The 27760-nt window shown below is 47.6% G+C and overlaps 1 protein-coding gene and 1 long non-coding RNA gene across 2 annotated transcripts; both read right to left on the reverse strand.

Annotated features, from left to right (window-relative positions):
• Window positions 1–1147: 1147 nt before the first annotated feature.
• On the reverse strand, window positions 1148–2935 carry LOC129674703 (uncharacterized). The gene is made up of 2 exons (XR_008719825.1): window positions 2672–2935; window positions 1148–1428 (listed from the first exon to the last, which is right to left on the reverse strand). It is a non-coding gene; the product is annotated as an uncharacterized LOC129674703 (long non-coding RNA).
• A 20367-nt stretch (window positions 2936–23302) lies between these two features.
• Window positions 23303–26262, reverse strand: Smim23 (small integral membrane protein 23). The gene is made up of 4 exons (XM_055604411.1): window positions 26173–26262; window positions 23974–24025; window positions 23726–23793; window positions 23303–23515 (listed from the first exon to the last, which is right to left on the reverse strand). Exons 1-4 carry the CDS (start codon window positions 26260–26262, stop codon window positions 23303–23305), a joined length of 423 nt encoding a protein of 140 aa, XP_055460386.1.
• Window positions 26263–27760: the final 1498 nt, after the last annotated feature.

Consider the following 27760-nt stretch of genomic DNA (forward strand, 5'->3'; position numbering starts at 1 on the left):
ATAGGAGACAGATGTGAGGTGCTTGACGGTACCATGAACATGTGCACAGACCTCCAGCAAATGCTGTATCATCTCCCATCAGGGACAGGGGCAGCCTTGAATTTTAGCATCTAACCCTCTGTGGATCCTGAAGGAAGGTGTAGATGTAGCTTATTGCACCAGAAGAGCTGTGGAGAGCTCAGTGTTAACCAATCGGCAAAAGCAAGTGTTAAGACTTATGCACAAAGTCTATTGCTAGAAGGCGGTGGTGACACACGCCTTTAATTCCAGCAGAGGCCGTCAGATCTCTGTGAGCTCGAGGCCAGCCTGAGCTACTGAGAAAGTACCAGGACAGCCAGGGCTAAAAGAGAAAAACTCTGTCTCAAAAACAAGACTTATGCACACTCCTGTATATGCTATACGTGAAACAGACATAAGAGGTTACACACTCGTATGAATCTGTTGAGAAAAAGGGCCAGCCTAAGTGCCTCTCAGCTGATGAGTGGACGAGGGGTGCATGGTCCATGCACACAGTGGAATACTAGTCAACCATAAAGATGGTAAAATCCTGGCATGTGGCAGCACATGGCCCAGGAAGACACAAGGCTAAGTAAAGCCAGCCAGGCACAGTGAGACAGAGAGCCCCTGACCTCACTCAGAGGTGGAGTAGGAAAAGGCTGACTAGTCCTGCTGCTGAAGGTGGAACCGGATGCTGAGGCCTGGGGGAGGGGCCGGGAGGTTGAGCAGTGAGCACTGACTTATGGGTAGGCAGGAGCAAGCCGCTCTGGTGGGCTGTGACTAAGAGCATAGCGGGCTGGCTCAGCGGTATGGTGGTGCTCGTGCTGCAAGCCTGAGGACCTGAGTTCAGGCCCCAGATGCCATAGTGGAAGGAGAGAAGAAACTCCCGAATATGATTCTTTCACCTCTGTGTGTGTGTGTGTGTGTGTGTGTGTACACTTCTACACACACACACACACACACACACACACAAATTTAAAAATGACAAATGTCTAGGGCTGTGGCAATCACCTAACATGGTGGACTTTCATGTGCAAGGCTGCGGGTTTGCTCCCCAGCACCGCTGAAAGAAAAATTTGAGGAGACAGATGGATTTAACCCAATTTAAAGATCACACAGTGTACACACACACTGAAGTATGACACAGCACTCCAATGATACCCACACTTTTTATGCCTTAACGTACTCCTTAAGACAAGGAGAAAAGGAGAAAAAGACAAGAAAAGGAACTGTGACCAAAGACTTGTAGAAGTCTCTTTGCAGGTTGCCCCAAGCAGAGGAGGGGAAGATATTCTTTTGCATGTGAGAAGTCCCTCTGGCTACTGGGTAGAGCTTGATGGGAGGACCCAAGACTGAAGAGGAGAAGGATCTTCTGCATCCGGTTCTAGGTGCTGGTGGGAGATAATGAGACCCACTCCAGGAATGACACCCCTGAGGAGGAAATGGGGTGGGTTGTGCCACAGATCAGTATGGTCATCCGTCAGTATGTGGGGGGGGGGCTGGCTTCCGGCCAGCTAGGGATGCAAAGTGCACAGGTGCTCAGGCCGCAGGGCCCACAGTCTCTAACCCTTACATCACTGAGGAGTCCTGACAGTGTGCCATCACCTGTTACTGTAGCACTAAGGCAATGGCAAAATTCACATCTGTTCAGCGTGCCCGCTGCTTCTCTCTGAATATTTTCATTTTGTGATTGGTTGGTCTGCGCATGGAGGACCTGGGGAACGTACAGAGGGCTGATGGAAACAGTTAAGGTTGCTGAGAACATGAAGGCTGATGGGGGGGGGGGGGGGGGGACAGCAAGGCAGGGCCCCAAACAGTTCAGAGTGTCTTGAAGGTCTACACTTGATTTTTATTATTATTATTATTAAATAACTGTCTCATTTCTGCACCATGTGTTTCCTTCCATGAGAAGTGGTGGGGGCGCTCGGCCCCCAGAGGGGGGCTGAGCAGCTGTGTGGGGCTGGCGGCTGGGGACAGCGCACAGTCTGCCCCAGCCTCTGTAAACGCTGGCGGAACCAGCTGTGTTTTTCCTACCCCCTTACGTCATCACCATCATAAAAAGCCAAGGGGAGGAGGGGGATTGAGTTGACGATCTCAGCTGTGATGAAGGAGACAAAGGGATTCAGGGACTCAGTGCCCGGTGTGCAGTCACAACCATGGCTGCTGGGAGGCGGGCTGGGCCAGGTGGGTTCCATCTGATGACCAGCCCCTTTCCCTCACTCTCCGGGTCAATCACCTTCTGGCTTTAAGCAGACCATTTAGTTAAAGTCTGGCCTTTGAACCCCCTTGGCATGCTTTCGGCAAGGTGCTGCAGCTGGCGGGGAAACTCCTGCCCCTTACCCTCCTTACTATCCTCTTGCAAACCTCTGCCCTCCTCGGCTTTGGAGTGCGGGGTCTGGTGCTGGGTCCCCTGAGCTTTGCTCTCTGCTCTTGGCTTCTGGGGTGGGGGTGGGAAACCCAGAATGCCTCATCTGAGCTTAACTTGGCTTACCCTCGAGAGAGCTTTCTGACTGAAGCCAGCCCTGCTCCGCTCAGACATGGGCTGCTGTCAGCGTGATTTCTCTCTGAGTTGGGCAAAACCCATTTCCCTAGCATCTGGAGACGTGCTCCCCTGCGAAAACTGGAGAGCCGTGGGCCAGGAGCTTATTTAGAAACACACATGTAAAACGCATACCTGTTCGTGGAAGTATCCAGTGTCAGTAACGTCTTTAGGGTGTCCACCACGCGTCAGGCCTTGTGCTAAGTGTTTTTCACTCAACTGAGTCGTCCCCATGGTCCCTTTAACAGAGGGCTTCCACGGCGAATACAGGGATCAAAGGGCGTGTTGTCAGACCCGGGTGGCCGGGTCATTATGTGAATACAGGCTGGCCGGTTCACACCTGTTTATTGAATGAAAAATAAGAAATAAAAGAGGCAAAGAAAGGAAACATGATTGCCCCTAGGTATGGCGGAGGAGAAAGCTTAGTTGTAGCTATGTGGGAGAGCATAGCCAGAGGCAGGGACAACCGGGAGAGTCCAGAGTGGACACGACCCTTTGCTGAGCCGTGTGGGCGAGGGGAAAAGCAAAGGAGAGGAGGAAGAAGGCAAACAGATGCAGCAGCCCGGCGGCCCAAAGTACAAAAAGATCGGGTGACCGAAATGGTTGGATTATATAGCGGCCCAGCTCCCTGGGCTGCAGCGTTCAGGGTAGAGGGTGGGGTACGCCAGCCAGGAGGACCCTCTAAGAGGTAGGGTCTGAGGGATGCCGAGAGAACCTGGCAGCCATGTCTACTTTGATATGCTAAATAGGCACTTAGCTGCTTGGGTGGGGCGGGGTTGAAACCTGACAGTTATGAGTCACATCATTGCCACCGATGAACCGTCTCTAGAACCTATGACTTGACCAGTGTGCGCAGAGGGCCAGAGTATAGAGGAACTGAGTGAATAAGAAAATGATTTGGGTCAAGCGGGGTGCTTTGTCTTTCAACGCATGTTTTTCTGTGTTGTATTATAATGGGTAGGCATTTCATTTCACCCTAACCCACACGCATTCTCCTCACTGTAAATATCGGAAGCATCAGAACCAGGGAAGTTCAGCTTCCCTTTCTCCGCTGTCCCATCCCTGGAGGTGGCCGTTCTCCCGGCCTCTCTGTTTTCTGACGTGTGTCTGTGTGTCTGTAAGTCTCTGCTACTTCTTTCTTTTTTTAGACAGAACCATCACATCTATATTGTTTTGTAACTTAACTCTTTGTCAACACATGTATTCAAAGCGTCTTTTACCCGAGTCCCTGGGGGTCTCACTGGTTCGTCGAACGGTCACACAGTAGTCTGTCCTTGGGGTCTCTCTCATTCCTGTGACTGGCCACATAGTACTCCAGGTTACGGATTCGCTGTGACTTATTTAACCCATGTGACCGGGCACTTTCTCAACAACACAGATCGTTCGAAAAAGTTAATTACCCATGGTTCCCAAGTGCTAATAAAATAAATTGAGGAAGGCTGTCAAAGGCAGAATACTAATTAGACTATGAGAAAAGAGAAAGGCACGTCTCTGGCTTTAACCTCCACATTACCCGCTGCGGTATCTGTTTTGTTTGAGGAGGTGGTCCCCCATCGCCTCGGCCCTTTATAATATTAACATTTCTGTCTAGGCTGCCAAAGACCTCAGAGTCCCAAACCCCAGCATCTCTCCACTGCCCCGAGATGGAGGGCCCAGCTGCAGATCACCCGAGTTCCAGGACCCTCCCTGCACCTGGACAAGAGCTGGTTAAACTTTGTCATGTGAGAGAGGTGCCAGAAAGCGACTCAAATTCCACACAGCCATCTCACTCAGTTTTACTCAGTAAAACCCAAACACCCATTTTTTGTTGAGACGTTGGCGAGTCCTGGGACCCGCCGAGGGCCCACTCGCTCACCCCTGCACACGTCTGAAATATGTCAGGCAGGTGTTTCCAAAGAGACCTTCTGCTCCAGGGAAATACACCCTGATGTAATCTGACTAATTTGGCTTTTGACTGACTTTCAAGAGAACTGGCTGTTCGTCATGCTTGTCATGGAAACAGTTCTCGGGGCCACTTCAGATGGGGCTTTGTAATGTGAGCTGGTAAAACCCTGCAGGTGCCCTTGCCCTGTTTTCATTTCACATCTCACAGTTGTTTACTTTAATGTATTTCTCAGGAGGAAGAAGAAGAAAAAAAAAAAAAGGAGGTGGGGATGGGCTTAACAGGTCATTTTTTTTTAAATTCTATTTTATTATTTAAAGGAGATGGGTTTCTATTAAGAAAATCAGCGGTTAGCACTGGGCTGCAGAAGTCCTGTTGGTGGGTGGAAATGCAGGCCCTAGGAGGACGTATTGCTCAGAGCAGTTCCCCCAGACACAGGCTCAGGAGCGACTTACCTGCAAGCCTTGGCAGAGACATCAAGTGGAGAGTGGCCAGCGGTGTTTTCTTTGCTAATTCTTGGCTACCGAACAGGGGTTACCCAAGCTCCCTTTCCCCCTCAAAGTTAGGCAGCTCTGAAAAAAAAAAAAACCCGTAAAATTATGAATTCAACTTTGTCTTCAATCAGAGGAGAGGAAATGGTTCCTGAGATGCAAAGGTCGTGTGAGAGGTGGGAAGGGCTGCCCCACACACATTCCCATGTGTTTACAGAACACCAAAAGCCAGCTCGTGAACAGGAAGGGGATGGGGCTTTGGGTGGGGAAGGGAAGGTGGCTGCTGCGGGCCTAGTTGGGGGTAGGGCTCTATGAGAATGAAGAGGAGGCTGCTTTAGGCTGCGGTGTTTGCAGAGTTAGCCCTGCGACCTGTGTTCAATCTCCAGAACCAAAGTAAAGGTGGAGGGAGAAACCACTCCACAAAGTCACCCTCTGACACGGGTACATGCCAAAACATACACTAGTAGTAATAGTAATAGCAGCAGTGATGATGATGATGATGATGATGATGATGATGATGATGATGATAATGATGACGACGATATCTTTTTTAAGTTACAAAGAGAGGGAGGGAAATGAAATGTGGGGCCTGGTTGTAGCTCTAGGATTACTTCTTGTTCGTTGATGCCATAAGTTGCCATCATCAGTGTAAAATACGTTATGTGTTTGTTATCGTGGGCTTGCTTGCCTGTGTCCTGGGAATTGGTTCCGGTAAACCCAGGTCCCAATTTCCTGTCCTTTGTAAGGAATTCCTTGTTCTGGTCCCCCCAGGTCCTGGATGGCTGTTTTTATGCTTTCTCTTCTCTCCGTCCTCATGTTCTCACGGGCTGACCTGGGTCTCTGCCTGTGAGGGAAGCTTGGCATCTCTACCAGTTCCCACACACACACAAAAAAGTCTGTCCCCAATATGTCATGATTTTAGGGACGTTATTGATGATTGGTGAGGTCATAAGAAGCAGCTGCATTCCAGACCGCAGAGCCTTCGGCCATCTGGGTCTCTCTGGGTTCCTTTTCTCTCTCAGACAAATAAAAGGTTTTCTCTGCTTCCTTTCAGATTCCTTTCCTGCCAAGACCTGGTATCTGTGGTATCCTCCTACAGCTCAAACGAAGGTGTAATAGTAAACTGTTTAACTCATATGCAAATGGCTCCACAGAGCATTTAAAACCTTGCTACACACGCCTGAGATGTGATTTCAGTGACAACTGTCACTGAAAAAGGTGAGTCCATTCCGGGCACCCGTGTGCACTGTCCCGGTCAGGAGCTAGACGTCTGGAGGGTACGTTAGACGGAAGGATGTAATATCAGCAGTAGCTCCAAGAGGTTTGGATGGCCTCTAGTATCTCAGTGCTGATAGGAATGCTGCTTTGCTAATTTTGATTGTCAGTTTGGGTCCATGTATACAGTAGTCCCTCAGTATCCAGGAGGGGTTAGCCTCAGAATTCCTGTGGACAGCAGAACACAAGGATTTAGGAGGTGTATACTGCACATGCGTGCACACGCCTGCACACGCACAGACACCCGAGTGCGCATGTACACACATAAACACACACAGCATGTACGCACGCGTGTGTGTATGTACAAGATGCACACCTGCACACACACATAAGCACACACAGGTGCATGCATAAAAAATTTAATTTTTTGTTTTGTTTTTTGAGACAGGGTCTCTCTGTGCAGCCCTGGCTGGCCTGGAACTCACTCTGTAGACCAGGCTGGCCTCAGACCCAGAGATCCCCCTGCCTCTGCCTCCCGAGTGCTGGGATTAAAGGCGTGCGCCACCACCGCCGCCTGGTCTACTGAAGATTTTTTATACTTTAAGTCTCTAGATTATTTATGTGTAATATCTAGTACAACGTAAATGTTAGCTAATAGTTTTTAAGTATAATGTTTATTGATTCTTTGGGAGTTTTGTACAATGTATTTTGGTTATATTCAGCCCTCATTCTTGCTCTAACTTCTCCCAGATCCAGACTTTGTGACTTTAAATTAAAAAACAAAAACAAACCTACTGAGTCTAAATGTCCCAATGCCAGGTCCACGTCCTCACGGGTGTGGGAGCGCCCTGGAGCTTATCTGCCTTCTTGGAGATACACCTTTAACTAAACTTATTTTCCCTAGAAGCTACCGATGTTCCCCTGCTTCTCAGCTGGGGTGGGGCTCATGAATCCCTCCACGCTACGGGGTTGACGGACTTGGTGTTGTGTGGACAGTCACAGCTGCTGTGAGTCCACGAGTGCAGCCGCCCTGTCCTGGCCAGAAGACACGGTTTCACTCCGGTCCTGCCTCAGTCTCTGGCCCTAAGGACTTTTCCTCCAAGCCTCGCAGGGGGCAGTGAGATAGATGTCCTGTTTGTGGCCGAGCCCTCCACCGACACTTCCTCTCTGCACTTTGAGCAGCTGTGAGTCCCTGCATTACCCACTGTCCCCTGCTCAGAGAAACATCTCTGATGAGGTGTGAGAGCTGGAAAGATGCAGTTTACAGGGAGGTTTGGCGCTGAGCCCATTTACGGGAGTAGGTTTATCGCTGGCACCCAGGAGCTCCCAGCCACGGGTTCTGGGCCAGATTTACTGTCTAGGTACCTGTGTGCCACTAGTACGTATTGCACTAGTTGTTGTGTGCCACGATTGCCCCGGGAGCCTTTCCTGCTTTGCCACTCACTGTAGCTCCCGGGGTTCACAGACTGTTGATGTGCCAGCCCCCCACCCCATGGCACCTTCTGGTACTGTGGGAGCTAGCTGTGGAACGGCGGCGGGAACTTTCTGGTCAGCATCAGCTTGGTTTCTCTGTGTCCTGGGACCAAAATGTGTGATGTCTTCGAGTGTGGGTGGGTCTCACCATTGAGTCCTGGTGGGCAACCACGAGCAACGGCGATAGTCCATGTCCTTCTGGAGTCTCCCAGACACCCCTGACCAACAAGTCCGAGGAGGATATCCCAGACCTAACATTGGGCTTTCCATTTTGCAAACTATGGCTTCTGGGAGGAACAGTATCCCCTGTGTAGGGTGACTTTAATAAACTCCCTTATATGAATCAGTCAATCAATCTATCTATTATCTATGTATTTATATGAATATATGTATATATGTAAAAGTATGTTTCTTTGTTGCTTTTCCAGTGTTACCTATCCCCCTCAGACCCTATCCCCTGTCTACCAAGTAACAGTTTTTAAATCATACCCTTTTAGGATATGACAAGACAAAGTCTGTGTATGCTCAGTGCAAACATCGTTGAACTCACACTTGGGAACTCTGAGATTTGCAGGGCTGCTGTGTGTATATTTTTGAAGCATATGTTTGGAGTGAAATTTCTGATTCAAAAATCCATGTGAGGTGCTTGACGTGATGTCTGCCTTCTTATTGGTTTTTAGGAGCTCTTTACATATTTATCTCTTGCTCTGCTTGCCTTTTCACCCTCTTCACATTGTCATTTGGTGAACAGCAGTTCTTAAACTCTGAAAAAGTCTAACTTATGAATATTTTTCCTTTTCGCTCTAATGATGTTTGCGTTTTAGAAAATTCTTGTCACAGCCACGAGTGTATTCCCAGGCATGTCTCAGGAGCTTTCTTGCCGTACCTTTTCTGCTAAAGTCACTAAAATTCTGAATGTGATATAGGTCAAGAGCCTATATCCACATTCCTGTAGAGTGGCCGCTGATCCAGGACAACCTGCTGACATCCTTGTTCTTTCCACACAGCTCTGATGCATGGCCTCTGTAACCAGGGCACTGTATGGGTTTGGGATGATTGACCTAGTTTGTTGTAAAATGAGCCTTTTTTTTTTTCCAGCTCCTATGGTGTTAAGGCCATATTAGAAGATTATTTTAACTGAAGATCCTTAAATATTGTGATTGTACTGACTCCTATACAACCATGAATTCTTCCTTTTTAAAAATTTACTTTTATGTATTTTTCAATTATGTGAGTGTATGCATATCTGTGCATGGGTTTGTGAATGTGAGTGCAGGGGCCTGTGAAGACCAGGAGAGGGCATCAGAATCCTTGGAGTTGGAGGAGGTATATAATGTTGTGAGCCACCCAGTGTGTGTACTAGGAACTGAACTTGGGTCCTTTGGAAAAGCTGCTCAGCATCTCACCAGCCCCAAATTAATATTCTTTATACCTACCAGCACTTCTAAGCTTAATCCATTTGTTAGTAAAGATAGATATATTTTAAGAAATGGTCTATAGTCTAATTATATCTTCTTTTTATATCTTCATATTTCCCCCTTCCTTTACTTTCAACCTTTCTGGGTATTTTATTTGTATCTCTCATAAACAACATACATGTGAAAAAAATCTGGATGAACAATCTTTCTGTTCTAATTCAGAGTATTTAATCTGTTTCTCAGGTTTGGGTGCTTTCTTTTTCTTAACACATTTATTAATATCACTGAAGAGTTTTTGAAATGTCTAATAGTGCATTGGAAAAAATGCCAGCTGTCCAAAAGTGTGTGTTGGTTGGTTGGAGGGCACAAAATGTACTTGGAATTATGACCTTTTCTATTGAAAAGTCTGTTTGGGGAAAGAGAGAGAGAGAGAAAGTGCATGGAACACTATTTGGGTTGAACCAATTGCATTCTCAAATACAACACAAATGTGTACAACCCAAGCTGGGTAGTAGTGGCACATGCCTTTAATCACAGCACTTGGGGAGGCAGAGGCAGAGGCAGGCAGATCTCTGGGAGTTTGAGACCAGCCTGGTCTACAGAGTGAGTTCCAGAACTGCCAGGGGTATGCAGAGAAACCTTGTCTCAAAACAACAACAACAACAACAACAAAAAACCAAAAAAGAAAAAAATGTGTACAACCCAGTGGCTGTAAGTCCACTTTCCCTGTCCCCCAACCATTATTCTGTGATTCTGGAAGGCTTTGTCTCCCCACATGGAAGCCATGTATTTCTTAGGACTCTCTTTGCTTCTCATCCACCAGCCCCTGAAGCTACTACAAGATACTACTGTGTTTCTTGTCTCTAATATGTGTGTGTGTGTGCGTGTTTTTAAAACCTTTTCTTTAACCCCCACCCACTGGGATTTTGCTTGAAGAGCATGGAGCAGATATGAAGCAGAAACTAAGAAAAGGATGTAAGCAAGTGTAGGGATGAGCCCTGGGTCAGGGGGACAGAGGAGGATTCCTTTGTGGACAATAGCGCACAGATGTCCTTAGCTACCCAGGCTCTGATAGGAGTCTGCTGTTCTCCCATCTGCCCGAGCTCTAACCACGGCTCACTGGAGGCAGCTAGTTTTGCCTCCTCCTCACCCCCGGAACTCAGGAGGTTACAGACCATGTCGGTTCTGGTGTACAAAATGTTCCTACTGCCCCCTGTAGCCGCCACTCACCCTGGTGTTCATCGGTGCTATCTAGTGCCAGGAAAGCTCCTGAACTGGATTTCTAGCGGCTGCCTGATCCTCAACTCCTACTCCTGCCTTGTGAGCTCCTCTGCGAAGTGACTGAGGTCGCTCCGGTCTCCAGGTGCGACCCTGGAGTCAGAGCAGCTCAAAGGAAGTGCAAGCTCAGGGGCCAGCCCAGAGCTACGGGAAAACATCTGAGTGCTGGGTTCACTGGGTCTCTGGTGGCTTTAACGACCAAGGTGGGAGGAGAGAAGTAATAATGAGTGACATTTATACAGTGTGTTGCAGTTTACATAGCTCTTGTGTGTGTATTACCTCATTTATCCCGGAAGGGACTCAGGGTGGGGTCCAAGCCTGTGGCAGGAGTTGGCCTGTCTGAGTTTGCTTCCTGGCCCTGCCACTTACTAACTGAACAGCCCTGGAATCTTGTTGGGTTTATATCCCAGTTTCTTTAAGTGTGCAGCGAAGGTACGGATTGTGACGGTCCTGTAGCCCTGTGATGATGAAATGAGCTAATGCCCGTAAAACACTCGGAAGAGTGCCAGGAGCGTAGTAAACACTAAGTAAAAGTTGGCTTTTATTACTTCATCCTCTCAATGGGCCCAGGAGATGTGTAGACATACCCCATTTTATAGGCAAGCCGAACATAGCGCAGGTGATGGCGTGACCTGTCTGAGGTCACCCAGCAAAAAAATAGGAATGAAATGTAGGGGCAGAACCAGCTTTGCTTGAGCCCAAAACCCTGCCCTTCCAGCTCTTCATGCCAGCCCCTGCAATGTGCATTTGACTTAAAGTCGAAAGCAAGAGATACACATTCTGCTGTCGTGGCCCATATACCCACATGATAAAAAGAGAGAGAAAGAGGGACTATTGTCTGGATAATCTCAGGCCTATGTGAAGTCAGCACTGTGAGGAGGAAGCACTTTCATCCTGCCTGTGGGGGATGAAAATGAGGGCCATGTACCAGGGCAGCCCTGCGTCATGTTCTGACTGTGAACAGCTCACTGGCTTCGGCCTACCACTTCATGTGACCACCTGGTGCCATCAAGAAACACAGTGAACATGAGGTGCATGAGGTACCCCTGCTTAAACTTTTTTGGTGTGGGTGAGAGTATTACACTCTGTGATAACGAGTGACGAAAACCAATACAGAGCAGCACAGCAGGCAGCTGCTAGTTGACATGGAGCAGCACATCCCTGTGTTGCTGTGTTTTCCCAGGAACAGCATCACCACAAATGTGAATAACGCACTGAGCCATAGCTTGTCCGATGGCTTTAGTGTCGCCAAGAAATAGGAAGGTTTGGGCTCTGTTATAATCTTACGGGCCTGTTGTAGTACAAAGAGTCATTGATAGCAAAACTCTCATTTCTTCATCTTCTGGTGACAGCGCCCTGATTTCTCTCCCTTCTGTCCATGCTTGGACAGACCTGACTCCATCCCTGACTTGAGGAACAGCACGTGATACAGAGCGTGAGCACGTGTCACTGCATGCAAGGGCGACAGGTACTGGAGAACAGGCACTTCCTTTCTTTCTGAGGACACCCTGGGCTCCTGAAGCCATCTTGCTATTGAGCAAGAAAGTCTCAAGTAGTGGGGACAACCTATCTGGGGCTGGAGCTGCCCAGAGGCAAGCCATCTATAGTTCGTGGCTGGGTCTGTCCTTTTCTATGATTCCACCTAGCAGTAAGTGTCTAGCTCTGGATGTTGCAGAGCTCATGTCCTCTCAATAGACTGATAGTTACTTAGAGAAAGAAACTGAGGCCCGGAGGCCTGGAGTGAGATGGCCAGAGCACACAGGTGACTCCCAGCCTTTTGTGGGAAGGGCACAGCGGCTCTGCTCAGAAGGCTGGCGCCTGAAGGGAGTGCCTGCCTTCCGCCTTTCCCTGCCCGCAGGCAGGGAAGTGTTTGCTCATGGAAATGTCACAACAGAAGGGATTCTGGTGCCCTGGGAAGGCGTCTTCTTTGACTCCATCCCTCATCACCCTCAATTGTCCTCTTGACAGCCGGATTAGAAACAAATTGGATTTAATGTATTTCACAATTTGGTTGAACAAATTTGTGGATTAAGGGAACAAATTAAATCCACGTTTTTATTTGGCATCATCGAAAATGTGACATGTGGCCTGGAAATGGACATTCCTGGTCTTGGAATAGACACCGGTGGGTCCCAAACTCTTGCTTCCCAGGATTTTTATTTCCAGGGTGATTTTTTTTTTTCCCCTGAGACTTTTGGGAAGTCTGATTCCAAATCTCACCTGAGAGCTGGGATGTGGTCCTCAGGTCAAAGCTGAGCCTCAGCATCCTTCCTTGAGCTATAGATCCTTCCCCCCCCACCCCCCGACACACCTGCACTCAATTCTACTTTCCCCACTGCTGCCCACAGGCTGTGACCCGGTTTACGTTCCCTGTAGTTGGACTAACAGATAGCGAACGTTTGACTCAACCCAAGTGCCCTATCCTTTCTCTGAACTCTGAGTTGAGCCAATAAATATTTATATAGCTCATTGGTAATTAATTAGGTGGCTTTGGCACTCCATCCAATGGCTTGTAAATCAGCGTAGATATTCCATTTTCCCGACCTCTGTTTTTTGGCTTCCCCATCACAAGGCAAGCTATTAGTGGGCAGAGAACATGATTTCTACTTGGCTGTATGTGTGCCCTGCATGTAGTAGCATGCAATGAATCTTTATGCCCTTATAAATTTAATTGACATATGATTACTCAACACTAAAATGCAAATTTTTAAGAGAGAAAGGAGCTTATCTTGGCTAGGCTGAATGGAAGGGAGAACCTGGAGAATGACAGCTTCTGTGAGAGCCAAGCAGGCTTAAAACCTGCCTCCCTATTTGTAGATAGGAAATGCTAACAATGATGTGAGCATTCAGGTGCCTCAGTTTCCACTCCATGAACTGGAAATATCACTGGCACTTGACCATAGCACCCTACCATAGATCTATAGATTCCCACCATAGCACCAAGGCACAGGAAAGCTTCACGGTCATCAGAAGTATACGTCATGCCCAATGTGGCAGAAGCAAAATAGATTTCATCTAGAGGATCAGATTTTCATTTTTCAAAGATCTGTTGATAAACAATAAATCTTATTGATTTCGTGTGTCTGCGCATGAATACGGGGGCCATGTGTGTGCAGGTGTCTGTGGAGGATGGAAGAGGGCATCAGATCCCCTTGAACTGGAGCTGCCAGTATTTGTGAGCCACCTGCTGTAGTGCTGAGAACTGAAGTCAGGTCCTCTGCAAGGACAGCCAATGTTCTTAGCAGCTGAGCCTCCTCTCCAGCCCCCAGATTCCTATTCTTAAAACATGAACTATCTGAGGGATTGCAGTATTTGTCACCTTGTAGGTCAAAGCATTAATCAACAAAACAAAACAAAACAAAACAAAAAAGTAACTGATCCCAAACAAGAAAACTCCAGACTATCTGGTGTTAGCTAAACAGACGAGCTGGAGAGACAATAGAGACAGTTGCCTAACGTTGAGTAGAGAGAGGAGAGACTCCACCAGCTGAAATTAATTAAAAGGTTTTAATTATCTACAGATTCTGACCTCATGTTCCAGATTCCTGACACAGAGAATAGAAATGTAGGTAATTGGGGAGCCTTGACATTTCCCCCACTGACCGCTTTCACCCCAACAAGAACAAGCACGTCTCTTGCATTGCTCCGTGCTGCATTCAGGCCCTCAAACCGTGGCTCAGTTTATGAGCGGAAGAAAGCAAGTACTGAGGCCTGGTTGTAGCTCCCTGCACCCATTCCCTCTACTTCTTACAACATCCTGCTTTTATCCCCTCGCATGGCCCTGCCTTGGTCATGGCCCACTGCACAGCGTCCACTCAATTCTTCCCTTTCTTAACTGGAAACTGCAGCTGCTTTCTCCATGGTTTTCCTGTTTGCTACCCTCTGAAATTACCTTGCCTTTTGTTTCTTAATAGCCTGTGGTCTTGTTCCTTAGTGACTGACACACACACTGTGTGTGTGTGTGTGTGTGTGTGTGTGTGGTGTGCACTCACAGGTGTGCATGCACACCTGTAGGCCTGAGGTTGACACTAAGCATTAGGGATCTTCTTTGATTGCTCTCTACTTTATTCCCTGAGACAGAGTCTCTCAGGCGAAGCCAGAGAGAGCTATTGGACACAGGTAGGCTGGCTAACCACCTTGCAATGGGGATGCCTTGTCGCCTACTGCCCAACACTAGATTTATTTCAAGGGGTCACAAGGTCACTTCGTGTAATTTTATTTTCCATACCCAGGAGCAGAGGGGTCCAAGATTGAAAGAATGCACAGTTACTACTGTGGCTTATTTTGTACATTTTTTTTAAATGGAAAATAATTTTCTTTCTTATACAGTATATTCTGGTCATGGCTTTCCCTCCCTCATTTTCCCCCAGATCTTCATCATCTCCTCCCCCATCCAACTCCATGCCTTCTCTCTTTCTTTAGAAAACAAAGAGGCCAATAAACAAACCAGAATAAAACAAAGCAAGCAAGCAAGCAGAGGAAAGAAAAAGAAAAACAAACAAAAACAAAAACAAAGAAACATACAAACAAAACTAAAACCATAAAATCAGCTACCATAATAGATAAGCAAAAGACAAGGCTATAAACCCGGCCCCCTCCCAGCTCTCAAAAAAAAAAAAAAAAAATTAATAATACCATTGAGTTCATTTTGTGTTGGCCATTTCCTGGGCATGGGGCCTGATCTCAAGGATGGTCCGTCTGCCCAGTGAGACTCCATTGGAGAATTTTTCCTTTGCATGTGGTTGTCAGTCGAAGGTGGCTTCTGAGTTGGGGATTGGGGCTTATGACCATTTTCCCCTCTCAGTTTTGGGCTCCCATCTGGCTCTGCGCATGCTGCCACAGTCTCTGTGAGTTCATACATGCATCAATCTTGTTGTGTCTTGAAGACACTGTTTGCTTGGAACCATTCATCACTTCTGGCTGTTAACAAATCTTTCCATTTCCTCTTCCTGAGAGCAGGGATTTGATGAAGATGTGCCATTTAGGACTGAGTGTCCAAGGTCTCTCTAACTCTGCCCTTTGACTGGCTGTGGGTCTCTGCATTGGTTCCCATTTCCTACGGAAGGAAGCTGCTCTCACTGTTACTCTGTGTTTCTGAGGCAGGCTATCCAGTCACTCAGATGACATTGGTGGGAGAGCACGTCCTACCTCCTCCTCAGCAGTTGTCAGCTGCTTTGCTTCCAGCTGGCCCTAGCTAAACCCTTGATGCGATCAGGCTGTGCCCTGCTCTGAGTTACTTCACATCATCCCAAACAGTGTTTCTCAGGCCCTGTCTTGTCTCAAATGACTCCATTTTCAAGCAGCTTTTGACTCGGTTTTGAGGATGGAGGATGACTCTGAGGCGGTGTGCTGGATAGTTTTATGTCAACTTGACACAAGATAAAGTCACCTGAGAGGAGGGGACCTCAATTAAGAAGATGCCTCCATAAGATCTGCCTATAACACATTTTCTTAATTAGTGATTGATGGAGGCAGGCTCAGCCCATTGTATGTGGTGCCATCCCTGGGATGGTGGTCCTGGGTTCTATAAGAAAGCAGGATCAGCAAGCCATGTTGAGCAATGCAGTAAGCAGCCCTCCTCTATAACCTCTGCATTAGCTCCTGTCTCCAGGCTCCTGCCCTGTCTGAGTTCCTGTCCTGACTTCCTTTGATGGTGAACAGTGACGTGGAAGTGTGAGCCAAATAAACTGGTTCCTCCCCAGCTCGCTTCTGGTTATGGTGTTTCATCATTACAAGAGAACCCCTAGGGCAAGCCGGCAGCAGGTATGGGGTATTGGTGTGACAGAACTGACATGTTGTTGGGGGGAAGAATTGTGGGAAGACTTTGGAACTTTGTGCAGGAAGTGTTCCATGCTTGGTGAGCTGTTCTGTAAGAGCGTGAAAGATAAGAGTGTGAGGGCAAGGCAGGAGGCAGATGCCTGGCTTGTGAAGCTTTAGAGCGAAACTGGGGCTAGTGGGCTATTTGTTATTTGGAATTTAAGGTTCTGTAGTTGTGGTTAGCTGGAGCTGAAGAATCAGCTGTGGTTATCACGCTGTGAAGACCACTAAAGTGAAACCTTTGCTTTTCTGGGATGTTTGATGATGCTTGTAGGCTGGAGCGGAGAAACTGCTGGTGATTAAGAAGAGATCAGCATCCTGGAGGTAAAAATCTCCTGGGAAGACTTTTCTGAAAGCAAAGCGAAGCTGTGTTCCAGAGGTGGCCAAGCTTCTGCCTCACTGGCAGCTGGCCTTGGTAGTGTAAGCCACCCAGGGGGTACTACTTTTGAAGGCATGGAGGGGTCATGGAGAGCAGCTGAGGCTTGGTGCTGTGAGAGGCCAGGAGAGGCCATTGGTGAAGGTACCGCCTCAGCGGCAGTTGAAAGCTTAGGATTGAAGGGATCATGTAGAGAAACGGAGGCTTGGCGCTACAAAGAGCCAAGGAAAGGCCATGGGTGAAAGTGCGGTCCTGTCCCAGCAGAAGACCCCAGTATTTCGGAGTTGCCAGCACCAGGGGATGACCACCAAGAATGGCAGCAGCAGTGGGGTGAAGCTGGCCAGAGCCTAGGAGACAAGCTGTGTGTGCTGCAGAGGGCAGGAGTGACCCGAGCCCTCTGGAGGAGCCTAGAAACGGAGAGTGAATCCCAGATAATTGGACATTGAGTTATTCACACTTTGGGAGTTTGGATTTTCTGTTTGGTTCAGGTTGTGAGTGTGTGCTCTGGCTCTTGCCTCTTGAAGTGAGACTGTATTTAATTTTGATTTTTTTTATAGGAGCCCACAGCTGAACAACTTTGATTTTACATGATGTTTTATTGATTATTTGGGAGTTTCACACTCACTTCCCAGTCCTCCAAGGTCTGCCAACAGTCCCCACCACCACCACCAAAAAAAAAAAAAAAAAAAGTTCCAATTTGTGCTGTCCATTACTCACTGGAGTGTGATCTAACTCCTCGTGGCCAGTTTCTTAAAGGAAACTGAATTCTGACCCCTCCCTCCCCAATCCCAGAAGCCATCAGTTGTGGAGAACTACACTTCAGCATTATTATTATTATTGTCATTGCTTTTTTGAGACAGGGTTTCTTTGTGTATGTAACTTTGGCTATCTTACAACTATTTCTGTAGACCAGACTGGCCTCAAACTCAAAGAGATGCACGCCTCTCCCTCCTGAGTACTGGGATTAAAGGCATGTACTACCAGTCCTCTCTGTCTAGGCTGTTACTTTTTTTCTGGGGGGGGGCTTGTCATAGAATCCTTCTGTGTCCCTCTTTCTCAACTGTGAGTCTGCAGTCATCAATACCACTGCAAAGGTAGCTGCCTTGCCCTTTATAGTTGGTGGATGCACGGATTATGGACTTCCACTTAGTTTCTGGCGACAGCATGTGCCATGGACCTCAGCATGGTCTCTCATGGCAGTACAGGCCTCAGACATCAGCATGGCTCTCTGCTGCAGCATGGGCCACAGACACCACCACAGCCTTCGGTTGCAGCACAGACCAATGACATTGACACGGCCTCAGTTGGCTGCACAGGCTACTCACATCAAGCCGGCCCCTGGTGGCAGCACAGCCCACGGACATCAACATGGCATCAGGGGCTGGCACATACAGCAAACATCTGCCTGGCCTTCTGTGGTAACACAGCCATGGACATCAACACGGCCACTGGCTGCTGGACCACAGACGTCTTTGAAGGAGGTCCAGTCCAGAAAAATGAACCATCCTTCATCTCCGACATTCTGCTGTTGCTCAGAACCAGGGTGATTGTGTGTGCTGGGACGAGTCTGCGCAAGCTCCAGGATGCTACCCACCACGATTGTTGGCCTTACTCAACAAGGACATGCATCCCTTCCGATGCAGCCCTTCTTGCCCCTCTCACCATCATCATTCCCCTAGTTCCGCCTTTCTACCTTGTGCTCACTGCCCTGTTTCTCCATTTTTCCTGCCTGTCCAGCTCGTAGTTGGTAGCCATAGTGGTATTGGAAACTGTAGCATCACATAGTATATTTTTTCTCAGTGCGCTGGGTCCGTTGGTTCAAGGTTACTAGTTTCTGAAGCACCATACATACTGGACCATTGCTGAGGCTCCTCTCAGATATCCTGATGCGGCCCAGAGTCAGGGTGGTGTTTCGGCTAGGCAGGGCATCCAGGAGCAGGTTCAGTGGGAGTGCCTGGCCTTTGATGTCTGCGACTGGGCTCCGACTTTGTAGTTGCAAGCTTTCAGGCAGCTCCACTGTCCCGTATGCTCCGTCTCCCAGCCGGGCAGGCAGCTTGGGCTGCAGTCATGGTGGTTCCAGGCTAGAAGCGGCCACAGGCCACATGCAGGCCATGGCTAGCTCTACACAGTGATGACCTGTTTCTGAGGGAGCTCCAGGATACCACACGTCTCCCTGTCATTGATGCCAGCCAATCAGGCATGACCTTTGTGCTTGCGGCCTGCTTGCCAGCTGAGACAAGGTAGCAAAGGGTGTAGGTTCGTCCTTCTCTTGTATGTGAGGCTATTTCGCCATCTTCCCCTCCCCCCTTCCATGAATTCATTTTTTAAAAATCATTTTCCCAGAAGACTTGCACCCCTCCCCCACCCCTTAGTTGTTCCAGAGCTATCTCGAGATGGGCAGGCCCCTTTCCACCACTGCATTACCCTCTGCAGCCTCCATGGGTCTCCCTGACTCCACCGAGCTCTCCAGCAGGCATCGCCATCTTTGTTTTCTCCCTCAAGACTAAATTCTTAAAGAGAGATTTTGGATCTGAAAAGAGATTGGATATTGTTAAGAGACTGAACTCTTGATGTGTTTGTATTTGTAAAGACTGTGGGACTTTTATAGTTTTTATGGTTTTAATATGAGATCTTGGGGATGAATGAGAAAACAAAGGTTGTGCCTTTAATGGTGACATATTTGCATGTCAACCTGACTGGTCAATTGTGCTGACTAGTTCTATGTCAACCTGACACAAGATAAAGTCAGCAGAGAGGAGGGAACCTCAATTAAGAAAATGCCTCTATAAGATCAGGCTGTCGGCAAGCTTGTAGGGCATTTCCTTAACTAGTGATTGATGGAGGAGGGCCCAGCCCATTGTGGGTAGTGCCATCCCTGGGCTGGTAGTCCCAGGTTCTATAAGAAAACAGGCTGAGCAAGCCAGGGGATGCAAGCCAGGAAGCAGCACCCCTCCATGGCCTCTGCATCAGCTCCTGCCTCCAGGTTCCTGCCCTGTTTGGGTTCCTGTCTTAACTTGCTTCAATGATGAACAGTGCTGTAGAAATGTAAACCAAATACCGCCCCCCCCCCAACTCTCTTTGGTCATGGTGTTTCATCACAGTAGTAGAAACCCTAACTAAGACAAGTGGGTAGACACGTGACTGGCCTCATTTGTGCCGCATCACCCATGCAGCACAGACTGGCAAACGATTTGTTTCTAGGCATAGATAGGGTGACACTCTCTACATTTATCTGCAGGGGCACATGAGCCTATTAAAAACATATCTGGGGAAAGGGTGTAACCCCCTCATCTGCGTCCCTTAGAAAGGTGGACACTAACTAGTACTGCAATGACCAAGGCCCCCACCAGCGAGCCATCTCACCATCTAGCATGTGTCAAGGGGCTGATAGAAGTCCCAAGGTTTCAAGAACTGTCCCGGATGCCTCAGCTCAGCTCATTGTTGGTGCAGCCTGTTTGAACTGCCCTCTGCTCGTTAACCAGTCTGCATGTCTGAACCCGCTGCCTGTCTATCGCCTCATTTATTTCTTTGCCTTGACTCGGTCTTACCTTTTCACCTCTGCAGCTGGACTCAGCTCTGCAACTCCGCTCAAACCTGTGACCTGCACAGCCCGACTCCACAGAGGCAGAACTTCTCCTGAGACTGCCACAGGACCTCCTGCTTTTCTGTCAGTTTCCTAGCTTTGACCTCTGCAGCTCTTTGAAGCTCCTTGGCTACTTAGCCCTTTATAGCCGCTCTACAGCGTACACACGCAGCTGTGTGTTGATATATTTACTGTGTGATTGGTAAAGTATAATATAATGTTAGTAATTAAGCTTGTAAAACAAACAAACAAGTAAACAAAAAACCAGTGCTTGCCTTGGCTGGGGTCATCAGAGAAAGTGGGAATATATGGCAAACTGCTGCTTTTGTGTGTGTGAGTGTGTGTGTGTGTGTGTTAAATTCAGACACTATGGAACGACAAACATATTCATCTCTCTCTGATAGAGCACACTCATGACAGCTCTGAAAGCTAGCTGGGCCCTGACCCTCACACAGCCTTCATTTCAGACATGTCTGTAGCTCTTGTATTGACTTGGGTGTGCTGACCACCTTGGAAGCCAGATTGCCAGACCACAGTTCAGAGTCCCTGGAGGGGAATGGGCCCAGGCTGTCTCTTTCAGTGCTCAGCTTTTTCTAAAGTCCTGGGGCTCCTCAGTATGCACAGGGGACTGACTTCAGAATTCTTCCAGATATCAAAGCCTGAGGATGCTCTGGTACTTTATGTAAAGTGGGTACAGGGTAAGCGATCTAAGCCACCCTGCCCTTGCTTTCCGTTATCTCTAGATAGCTTATTGTGCCGGTACCAGGGAAATGGATGTGAACAGCTGTCTTACTGTGAGGCTGTGTCCAGAACATTCAGTTCATGGATGGGAGCCTCCACAGGTACAGCAGTTGGCTGTATTTAGTCCTCTCTGGTGGCCACCACAGTACCAATCCAAAGGCACGCTGGTATGTAAGACTAGCTTGGCACAGCCAACAAGATGGGCCAGTCACCCACTACCCATCATCCTAGACTTTCACCTGGGAAACACAGAGTCACCTGGCCTTGGATTGAAGGCTGTGGCAGAGGAGCAGCCAACAGAGTGGGCTAGAAGCCAACAGAGTTTGAAGCAGAGTGCTGAGACAAGATGGAGCGAAGACCGAGGCAGCAAGAACTGGGACAGGCACAGAAGAGGAACAGAGAACAGAGAGAGCAGACAAGCTGAGGTAAAGGTGGCATGCTGGGGAAGGCTCCAGGGGCTCCTGCTGCTGAGTCCACGGGAGCCATCCTTGGTTCTTGAAAACTTCTTGCTGCAGGCTCCCTACTCCCAGAATGTGCTGTGCTGGAGCACCTGCCTGCAAATGCGCACATGCAAATTTGCATACACACGCATGAGACTGTATTTTACAAACACAAGTTAAATAGCCTCTAAATGCTGGCACCCATACATATTTTGAGGTGTTTTTTTTTTTTTCTGAAATATTTTTCAGGATGTTTTTTTCAGGATGTTTCTCTGAATTGTGGAATGTGGAATGTTTGCATTAAATTACCTAAGGAGATGACTTAGGGACAGGGCACAAGCTATGATTTGTGTGCGACAAGCGCTCACAGCTTGATGCTCACTGAACACCGTATTTTCAGGGCGCTGTGTCTATCATGAGGCCAGCTGTGAATGTTGCACTGGTTGCTCTCTCAGTGCTCAAAAAAGGCTCAGATCGAGGAATGTCCCAGGTTTCGGATTTTCAGATGTGGAATTGATCTGGTTGAATCATATAAACTGTAAGATGATCATGATACAATGTAAAATATCAGGAGTATGTAATATACATACATGTAAAGGAAGAACAAATATGAACAGTATGCACATATGTGTCACAGATACGGTTGAATTTCGACTTGGGGAGACTTGAGGTTTGTAAAGTGTGTGTGGTTGAGATTATGTCTGAGTCTTTTAAAGTCCCTGCAGCGCACAGGCTTTGGTGTAGCTACAGCTCTAGAGAGAAATATGTAGCTACACACGCAAGCGGGACCAATCCCTTCCCAGAGATGCTTGCTAAGTAAGTGCAAATGAGGAAACACAGGCTTTGGCTCCACGTCCCTGCCGGATACCCAGAGTGAAAACATCGTGGTCGTAACTTGCAAGACTTTCCATCCCTAAAGGCGACTGATTAATTCCTCTGGGAAAACCAACTGTGGTTCCATTCCCTGGATGACAGCTGTCCCCTGGGATTATTTGATTGGACCCATTATGCTTTCCCAAAGAGCTGAGTAGCTTTAACAAATAGCATACATGTAGTGACTGCATTAAAAGAGGAAAACCAAAAAAAAAAAGAAAAAAGAAAAAGAAAAATATCATAGAAAAAGCACCGTGAATAGCCTCTGACAGCAAGGCTGACATAATCCCGATTAAAAACAACCAGATACTTCAGTTGCCTGGAGGTAATGGAAGAGGGCGGGCTGTGTGTGTGTGTGTGTGTGTGTGTGTGTGTGTGTGTGTCCTGTGTAAAGAAAGGCTGTTTGATCTTCTAAATTGAAAGAGAGGGCTTTTCTCTCTGTACTTTGAAAAGTCGCCACTGCTCAAGGTTTCATCATCGTTGTCCTGTTAGTGTTGTTCCTCACACTTAGATTCTCATCCTTTTCTGCTCCTGAGTTTCTGTGTCTATATGGAGTAGCATTGTTGGCAACTAACAGGACTCCTGGTGTGCCTTCCCCATCTACTTAGCACCTTGCTTGTTTTCAGACAGCGCGCCATGGCTTACAGGCTTCTTCATACCAGCTGAAAGTCCGTAAGAGCCAGTAACGTGTTGCTAACAGCAGATGTAATGCCTGGTGAGGCTTGTTGTTGGTACACACACATTTACACAGACCTGAGCAACGATGTGAGCACACACATAAGCGTTCATGCACGTATGCATACACAGGAGACTATGTATTCACACATGAACTCACGTGTGAGTGTGCATAGGCTCATCCATGAGCAAATGCGAATATGCATGCACACACATGAACACACATGTATACAGATACTTTTTAAGAGAGAGAGATTAAGGAGATTTGCCCAGTGTCTCCAGTGAGTGGAAAGGAAGAGGTGAGTTCAAAGCCTCTGGGGGCTACCTCAGGCATGGTGACCAGCCAGTGTCCCCCTATTCTTCCTCAGTGTTCACGGCGTGAGCACCGAGCAGTGCATTTGGCCTTTCAGCCACTTTATTTTCTCAAGCCTGCCCAGAGCAGCAAGTGTCAGAGCCGGACCTTGTCACCTCCTCTTCCACTCCCCGGGTCCCTGCACCTGCCCTTCACAAGTGACCTTTGTGGGCAGAGCAGGGGTCCTCCGGGCGCGGCTCTCCCAGAAGCGCATCCAGCCAGAATTCCAGGTCGCGCACCAGCTGTTCCAGATCTCGCACTTCTTTCTCTAGCTTCTCCAAAAAGCCGTGCAAGTTGATCTTCAGCCACTTCCTGAGGGTCCTTACTGGCTCTTCAGCGGGCTCCTTCGTCTGATATTCAAAACCCTGAAAGACAGACATCAAATCTGTATCTTCAAACTTTTCAGGGGGTTGTTTTGTTTTGTTTTGAATTTGAGAACGCTCCCTAAGCCTTTGCACATGCTGTTCATCCTGCCTGGGCTACCCGACCCTGCCTTCTCCCCCTTGACTAGCTTTTATTTATCCTTCTCTCTCACGAGCTCCTCTGAGAAGCCTTCCTGGTCCCCTTAGTGTTACCTGCGATGCCACAGGGGTCTGAGGGTAGTTGCAGTCCCTGATCTGTCCCGACACTTCCCAGCTGCTTCCTGAAACAGGTGCGGATATGACCTCTTAACAAGCACAGTCCAAGTGAGGTCTCCAAGGTGGGAGGGGAAGGAGGAGTAGGCAGGGTGTGTGGGCACCCCCACAGGCACCCAGCCAGGATCTCCACCCTCAGGACTCTGTGGGCGTGGTTTCTCCTTCCTTAGGTTCCCGAGAATGCTCACCTGATATCCCTGTGCCCAGGTACAGCACCAACACCAGCAGTGCTAACAGCGTCTGGGATGAAAAGAGGGAGGGAGGGGACAGAAAGGTGCATTCCTGGGCGCAGAAGGCTCCCTGAGCAGGGTTCAGCTACAGGGAGTTCAGTCATGGGTAGTTATCAGTCATTTGTAGACATTTCCCACTATCTAAGTCACACATTCTTCCAACCATCGCAAAAACAGACCATAGGATGACACTCTGACATGTATTTCTCCCCTTCACTCCCACCTTCTGAAGATTCACCTCTGCTGTCTCTCGGTAGCACCTAAAATCCTTTTATTCCATTGGAACTGTGGGAGGCTCCGACTTCATGGAGGTATAATTCACACATAACTAAACGCCCAGTCTGGTTAGTTTTGATGAGTGTCTACCTGTTGACCCTGATGAAGATTCAACCCTTTCCATCATCTTGAAAGGTCCCTCCCGCCTCTCAGTGAGTCCATAGGGACACTGACTGTCTGTCACATTGAGCTCATTCCTGGGTTTTGTGGAAATGAGCCAACAATGTCTTTTGTATAATGTTTCTGTTGTGGCTCCATGCTTTTGTATGTTCAATTTTATTGACGAGTTTGTTGCATGAGCCTATCACAATCGCTGCTTGAGGTGGCCGTGGACAAAAGGGCTTTGAACATGCGTGTACCTTGTCTTTGTGTGGACATGTTCCTCATTTCTGCTGGGTGACTATTCAGACATGGAAATGCCAGGACAGGGGGGTGAATGCATTCTTGATTCTAGAACAATGTGCAGGGCTGTTTCTCAAGCTGTTTACTCTGGCCCATCAGCCAGCCAGAGAATTCCAGTTGTTCCGTATCTTTGTCTCAACTTAGTAGTGTTAACTTCAATTTTAGGCATTCCGTTGTTAACTGTGCAGGGACATCTCAATCCATTTTGGGTTTTCCAAATTACCAGCGAGGTTTAGCATCTTTAGATTTTTAAAGACTTATTTATTTTACGTGTATAATTGTTCTGCCTGCATGTATGTATGTGAAAACACGTGCATACCTGCTGTTGGCAGAAGTCAGAAGAGGGCTTCGGATCCCCTGTAAGGGGAGTTACTTCGGAGAGTTGTGGCTCCCATGTGGGTGCTAGCAACCAAACCTGGGACCTCTGCAGGAGCAACATGTACTTTTACCTGCTGAGGCATCCCTCCACCTGGACCCTTAGCTTCTTATGGCTCTACTGGTGACTATTAATCTATATATCTTTGTTATGCCTATTGAAGTCATTTGCTCATTTTTTTTTAAAACGGATTTTCTGTCTTTTGACTAAGATGTTGAGTTCTTTGAATATTTTGCATCTAAGTAGTTAGAAAAATATTGTATTTTATCAACTTATCTTTTATTTTCATATCAGTATCTTTTGAAAATGAACAAGTTTCTTTTTATAAAGTCCAACTCATCCTTTTGGGGCTGTGCTTTTCGTATGAAGTCTAGAACATTTGCCTGGTCTAAGGTTTAAACATTTTATTGTGCTAGCTTTTACATTTATGTATGTGATGCATTTTAAAGTAAATTTCCTATATAATATGAAATACTTAAAAATATAGATATTCAATGGTCCTGTAATTATTTTAAGACTATTTTTTCATTGAATTAATTATATTGATGACTTTGACGAGCCACGCAGGTGTTCCTGGATTCTGTTGCTTCATTGTTGTGTATATCTGTCATTTGTTGATGCTATACCCATCGGAGTCAGAATCTGCTAACCCCACCATGCCACCATATCACACACTAGAGGCTTTGGACAGTAGACACAAATTTTTCATCAGTTTATGCTGTTAGACGGAGCCTTTCTCCTGAGCTCTCGTGTGTCACTGTCACCATGTCCTCAGGCGGCTTTTCCTCTGACCCACGGACCTCTTGTTGCCTCTTCTGATAAGGGCACAGCCTGGGCCATTAGACCAGAAACTTAAACACAGACACCTCCTTAGAAGCCTTGTCTACAAGTTGAGCCACTTGGGAATTAGTTCTGTTTCCAAAGGACAACACTGACACCATCTTATTTGTCTTGAGCAAGAATAAAGAGCGAGTCTGTAAGGGCTGTGGGAAGGGATGCTTGAGTCTCAGTGGTGGGCTCCACCTGGGAGGTGGGACTGCAGGGGATCTGGCTCTGAAGTAAGGAGAGGCAGAGAAGACAGGGTGCACCCTGCCTAGCCTTACCTGCTTCCTGTCATCACAGTGGCCACCTCTTCTCTGTTCAAGTAGCTCAGCTGCTGCCTGGCCCCTGCCATCTGTCTTCTGAGTCGCCATGTCTATCTGCTCGGGGCCAGAGGATCGGGTGAATCGAAGAAGCTTTCAGTGAACATGCAGGTAGGTGACTCCCCTCCCCCACTCTGTGTCATCAGGCAAGTATGAGTCCTGATGTCACAGAAGGCAGAGGACAGCAAAGCCCACCACTCTCACCAGTGTCCCTCAGGGCGCACACACACATGTGCACACAAACAGGCACAGAAATGCACAAACACACAGAGACACAGACACACACAGACATATACAGAAACACACACACTCACACACATGTACAGAGCATTAGAAAGAGATCTTGTGAACAATTACATTTTCAGATGGAGAGTTTTTCTCTTTTAATATAGATTTGCAAGTTCTTATTAAAATGTGAGTCTTTAGATAGAAAAAAACAATAAAGGCAATTTTATTTATTTTATTTTTTTGATGTTTTTTAGTTTCTCACCTCTTTCTTTTTTATTATTATTTATTTATTATTAATTATACTTTATTCACTTTGTGTCCCCCCGTAAGTCCCTTCCTCCTCCCCTCCCGATCCCACCCTCCCTCCCCCTTCTTCACAATAAAGGCAATTTTAAAAATTGAAAACGTTATGGAGATCATCCACCCAGCTGGAAGCAGTAAAGTAGTAGCACAGAGAAACGGTTCTGCCCCTGTCACAGTTTCTACCCATGGTGTCAACACAGTGTGGATGGCTGTTAGAGAGGAGGATGCAGGGAAAAGCACACACATCCAGCACGCACAGCATGCCTTCTGGATACTCTTATTTATGGGTGGTTTTGGCCCACAGTTACAGGGGTGATCTCAGTGTGAGCCCTTGGAGATTCACCCAGATTATTGCCTCTACCCTGTGTTAGGGTTTCTTTTGCTGGAATAAAGCAGCATGGCTAAAGACTTCTTGGGGAGGAAAGGGTTTACTTCAGCTTCGTCTGTCATTTAGGGTGGGAAGTCAGGTAGAGGACTCAAGGTGGGAACCTGGAGGCAGGGACTCAAGTAGAGGCCACGGGGGAACGTTGTTCACTGGCTTGCCCAGCCTGCCTTGTGATAGCACCCAGGATCACCAGCTCAGGGGTGACACCTCCCACAGTGAGCTGGGCCCTCTCAAACCAGCCAGGAAAATACCACAAAGGCTTGTCCACGGGCCAGTCTAGCAGGGGAATAATTGAGCTTCCAAAAATGGCTCTAGCTTATGTCAAGGGGACACAAAACCAACTAGGACATCCTTTTTGCTGAGTAGTATTTCATGTTACATATCTGTGTCTGTCTTATCTGTCTGTGTGTCTACCACGTTGCATTTTGTCTAACCATTCAGCCCCCAAAGTACATGTGCCACACATACTATGAGCAAGGTTTTTCAGCTTAGAATTGTTTGTTTGAGACAGGATTTCTCTGTGTAGCCTTAGATGTCCTAGACTCACTTTGTAGACCAGGCTGGCCTCAAACTCACAGAGATATGCCCACCTGTGCTTTCCTGGGTGGTGGGATTACAGGTGTGTGCCACTGT

Source organism: Psammomys obesus, unplaced genomic scaffold, assembly GCF_907164565.1.
Source record: "Psammomys obesus unplaced genomic scaffold, mPsaObe1.curated_primary_1811, whole genome shotgun sequence".
NCBI classification, from domain to species: Eukaryota; Metazoa; Chordata; class Mammalia; order Rodentia; family Muridae; genus Psammomys; species Psammomys obesus.

What these genes read in the sequence shown, in the direction of transcription:
- Smim23 (XM_055604411.1), bottom strand. Translation starts at nt 26,262, where the DNA reads ATGGCGACTCAGAAGACAGATGGCAGGGGCCAGGCAGCAGCTGAGCTA. An exon ending in ACTGTGATGACAGGAAGCAG is followed by an intron (nt 24,026 to 26,172) that starts GTAAGGCTAGGC and finishes TTTTCATCCCAG; the next exon opens with ACGCTGTTAGCACTGCTGGT. An exon ending in AGACCCCTGTGGCATCGCAG is followed by an intron (nt 23,516 to 23,725) that starts GTAACACTAAGG and finishes TCTGTCTTTCAG; the next exon opens with GGTTTTGAATATCAGACGAA.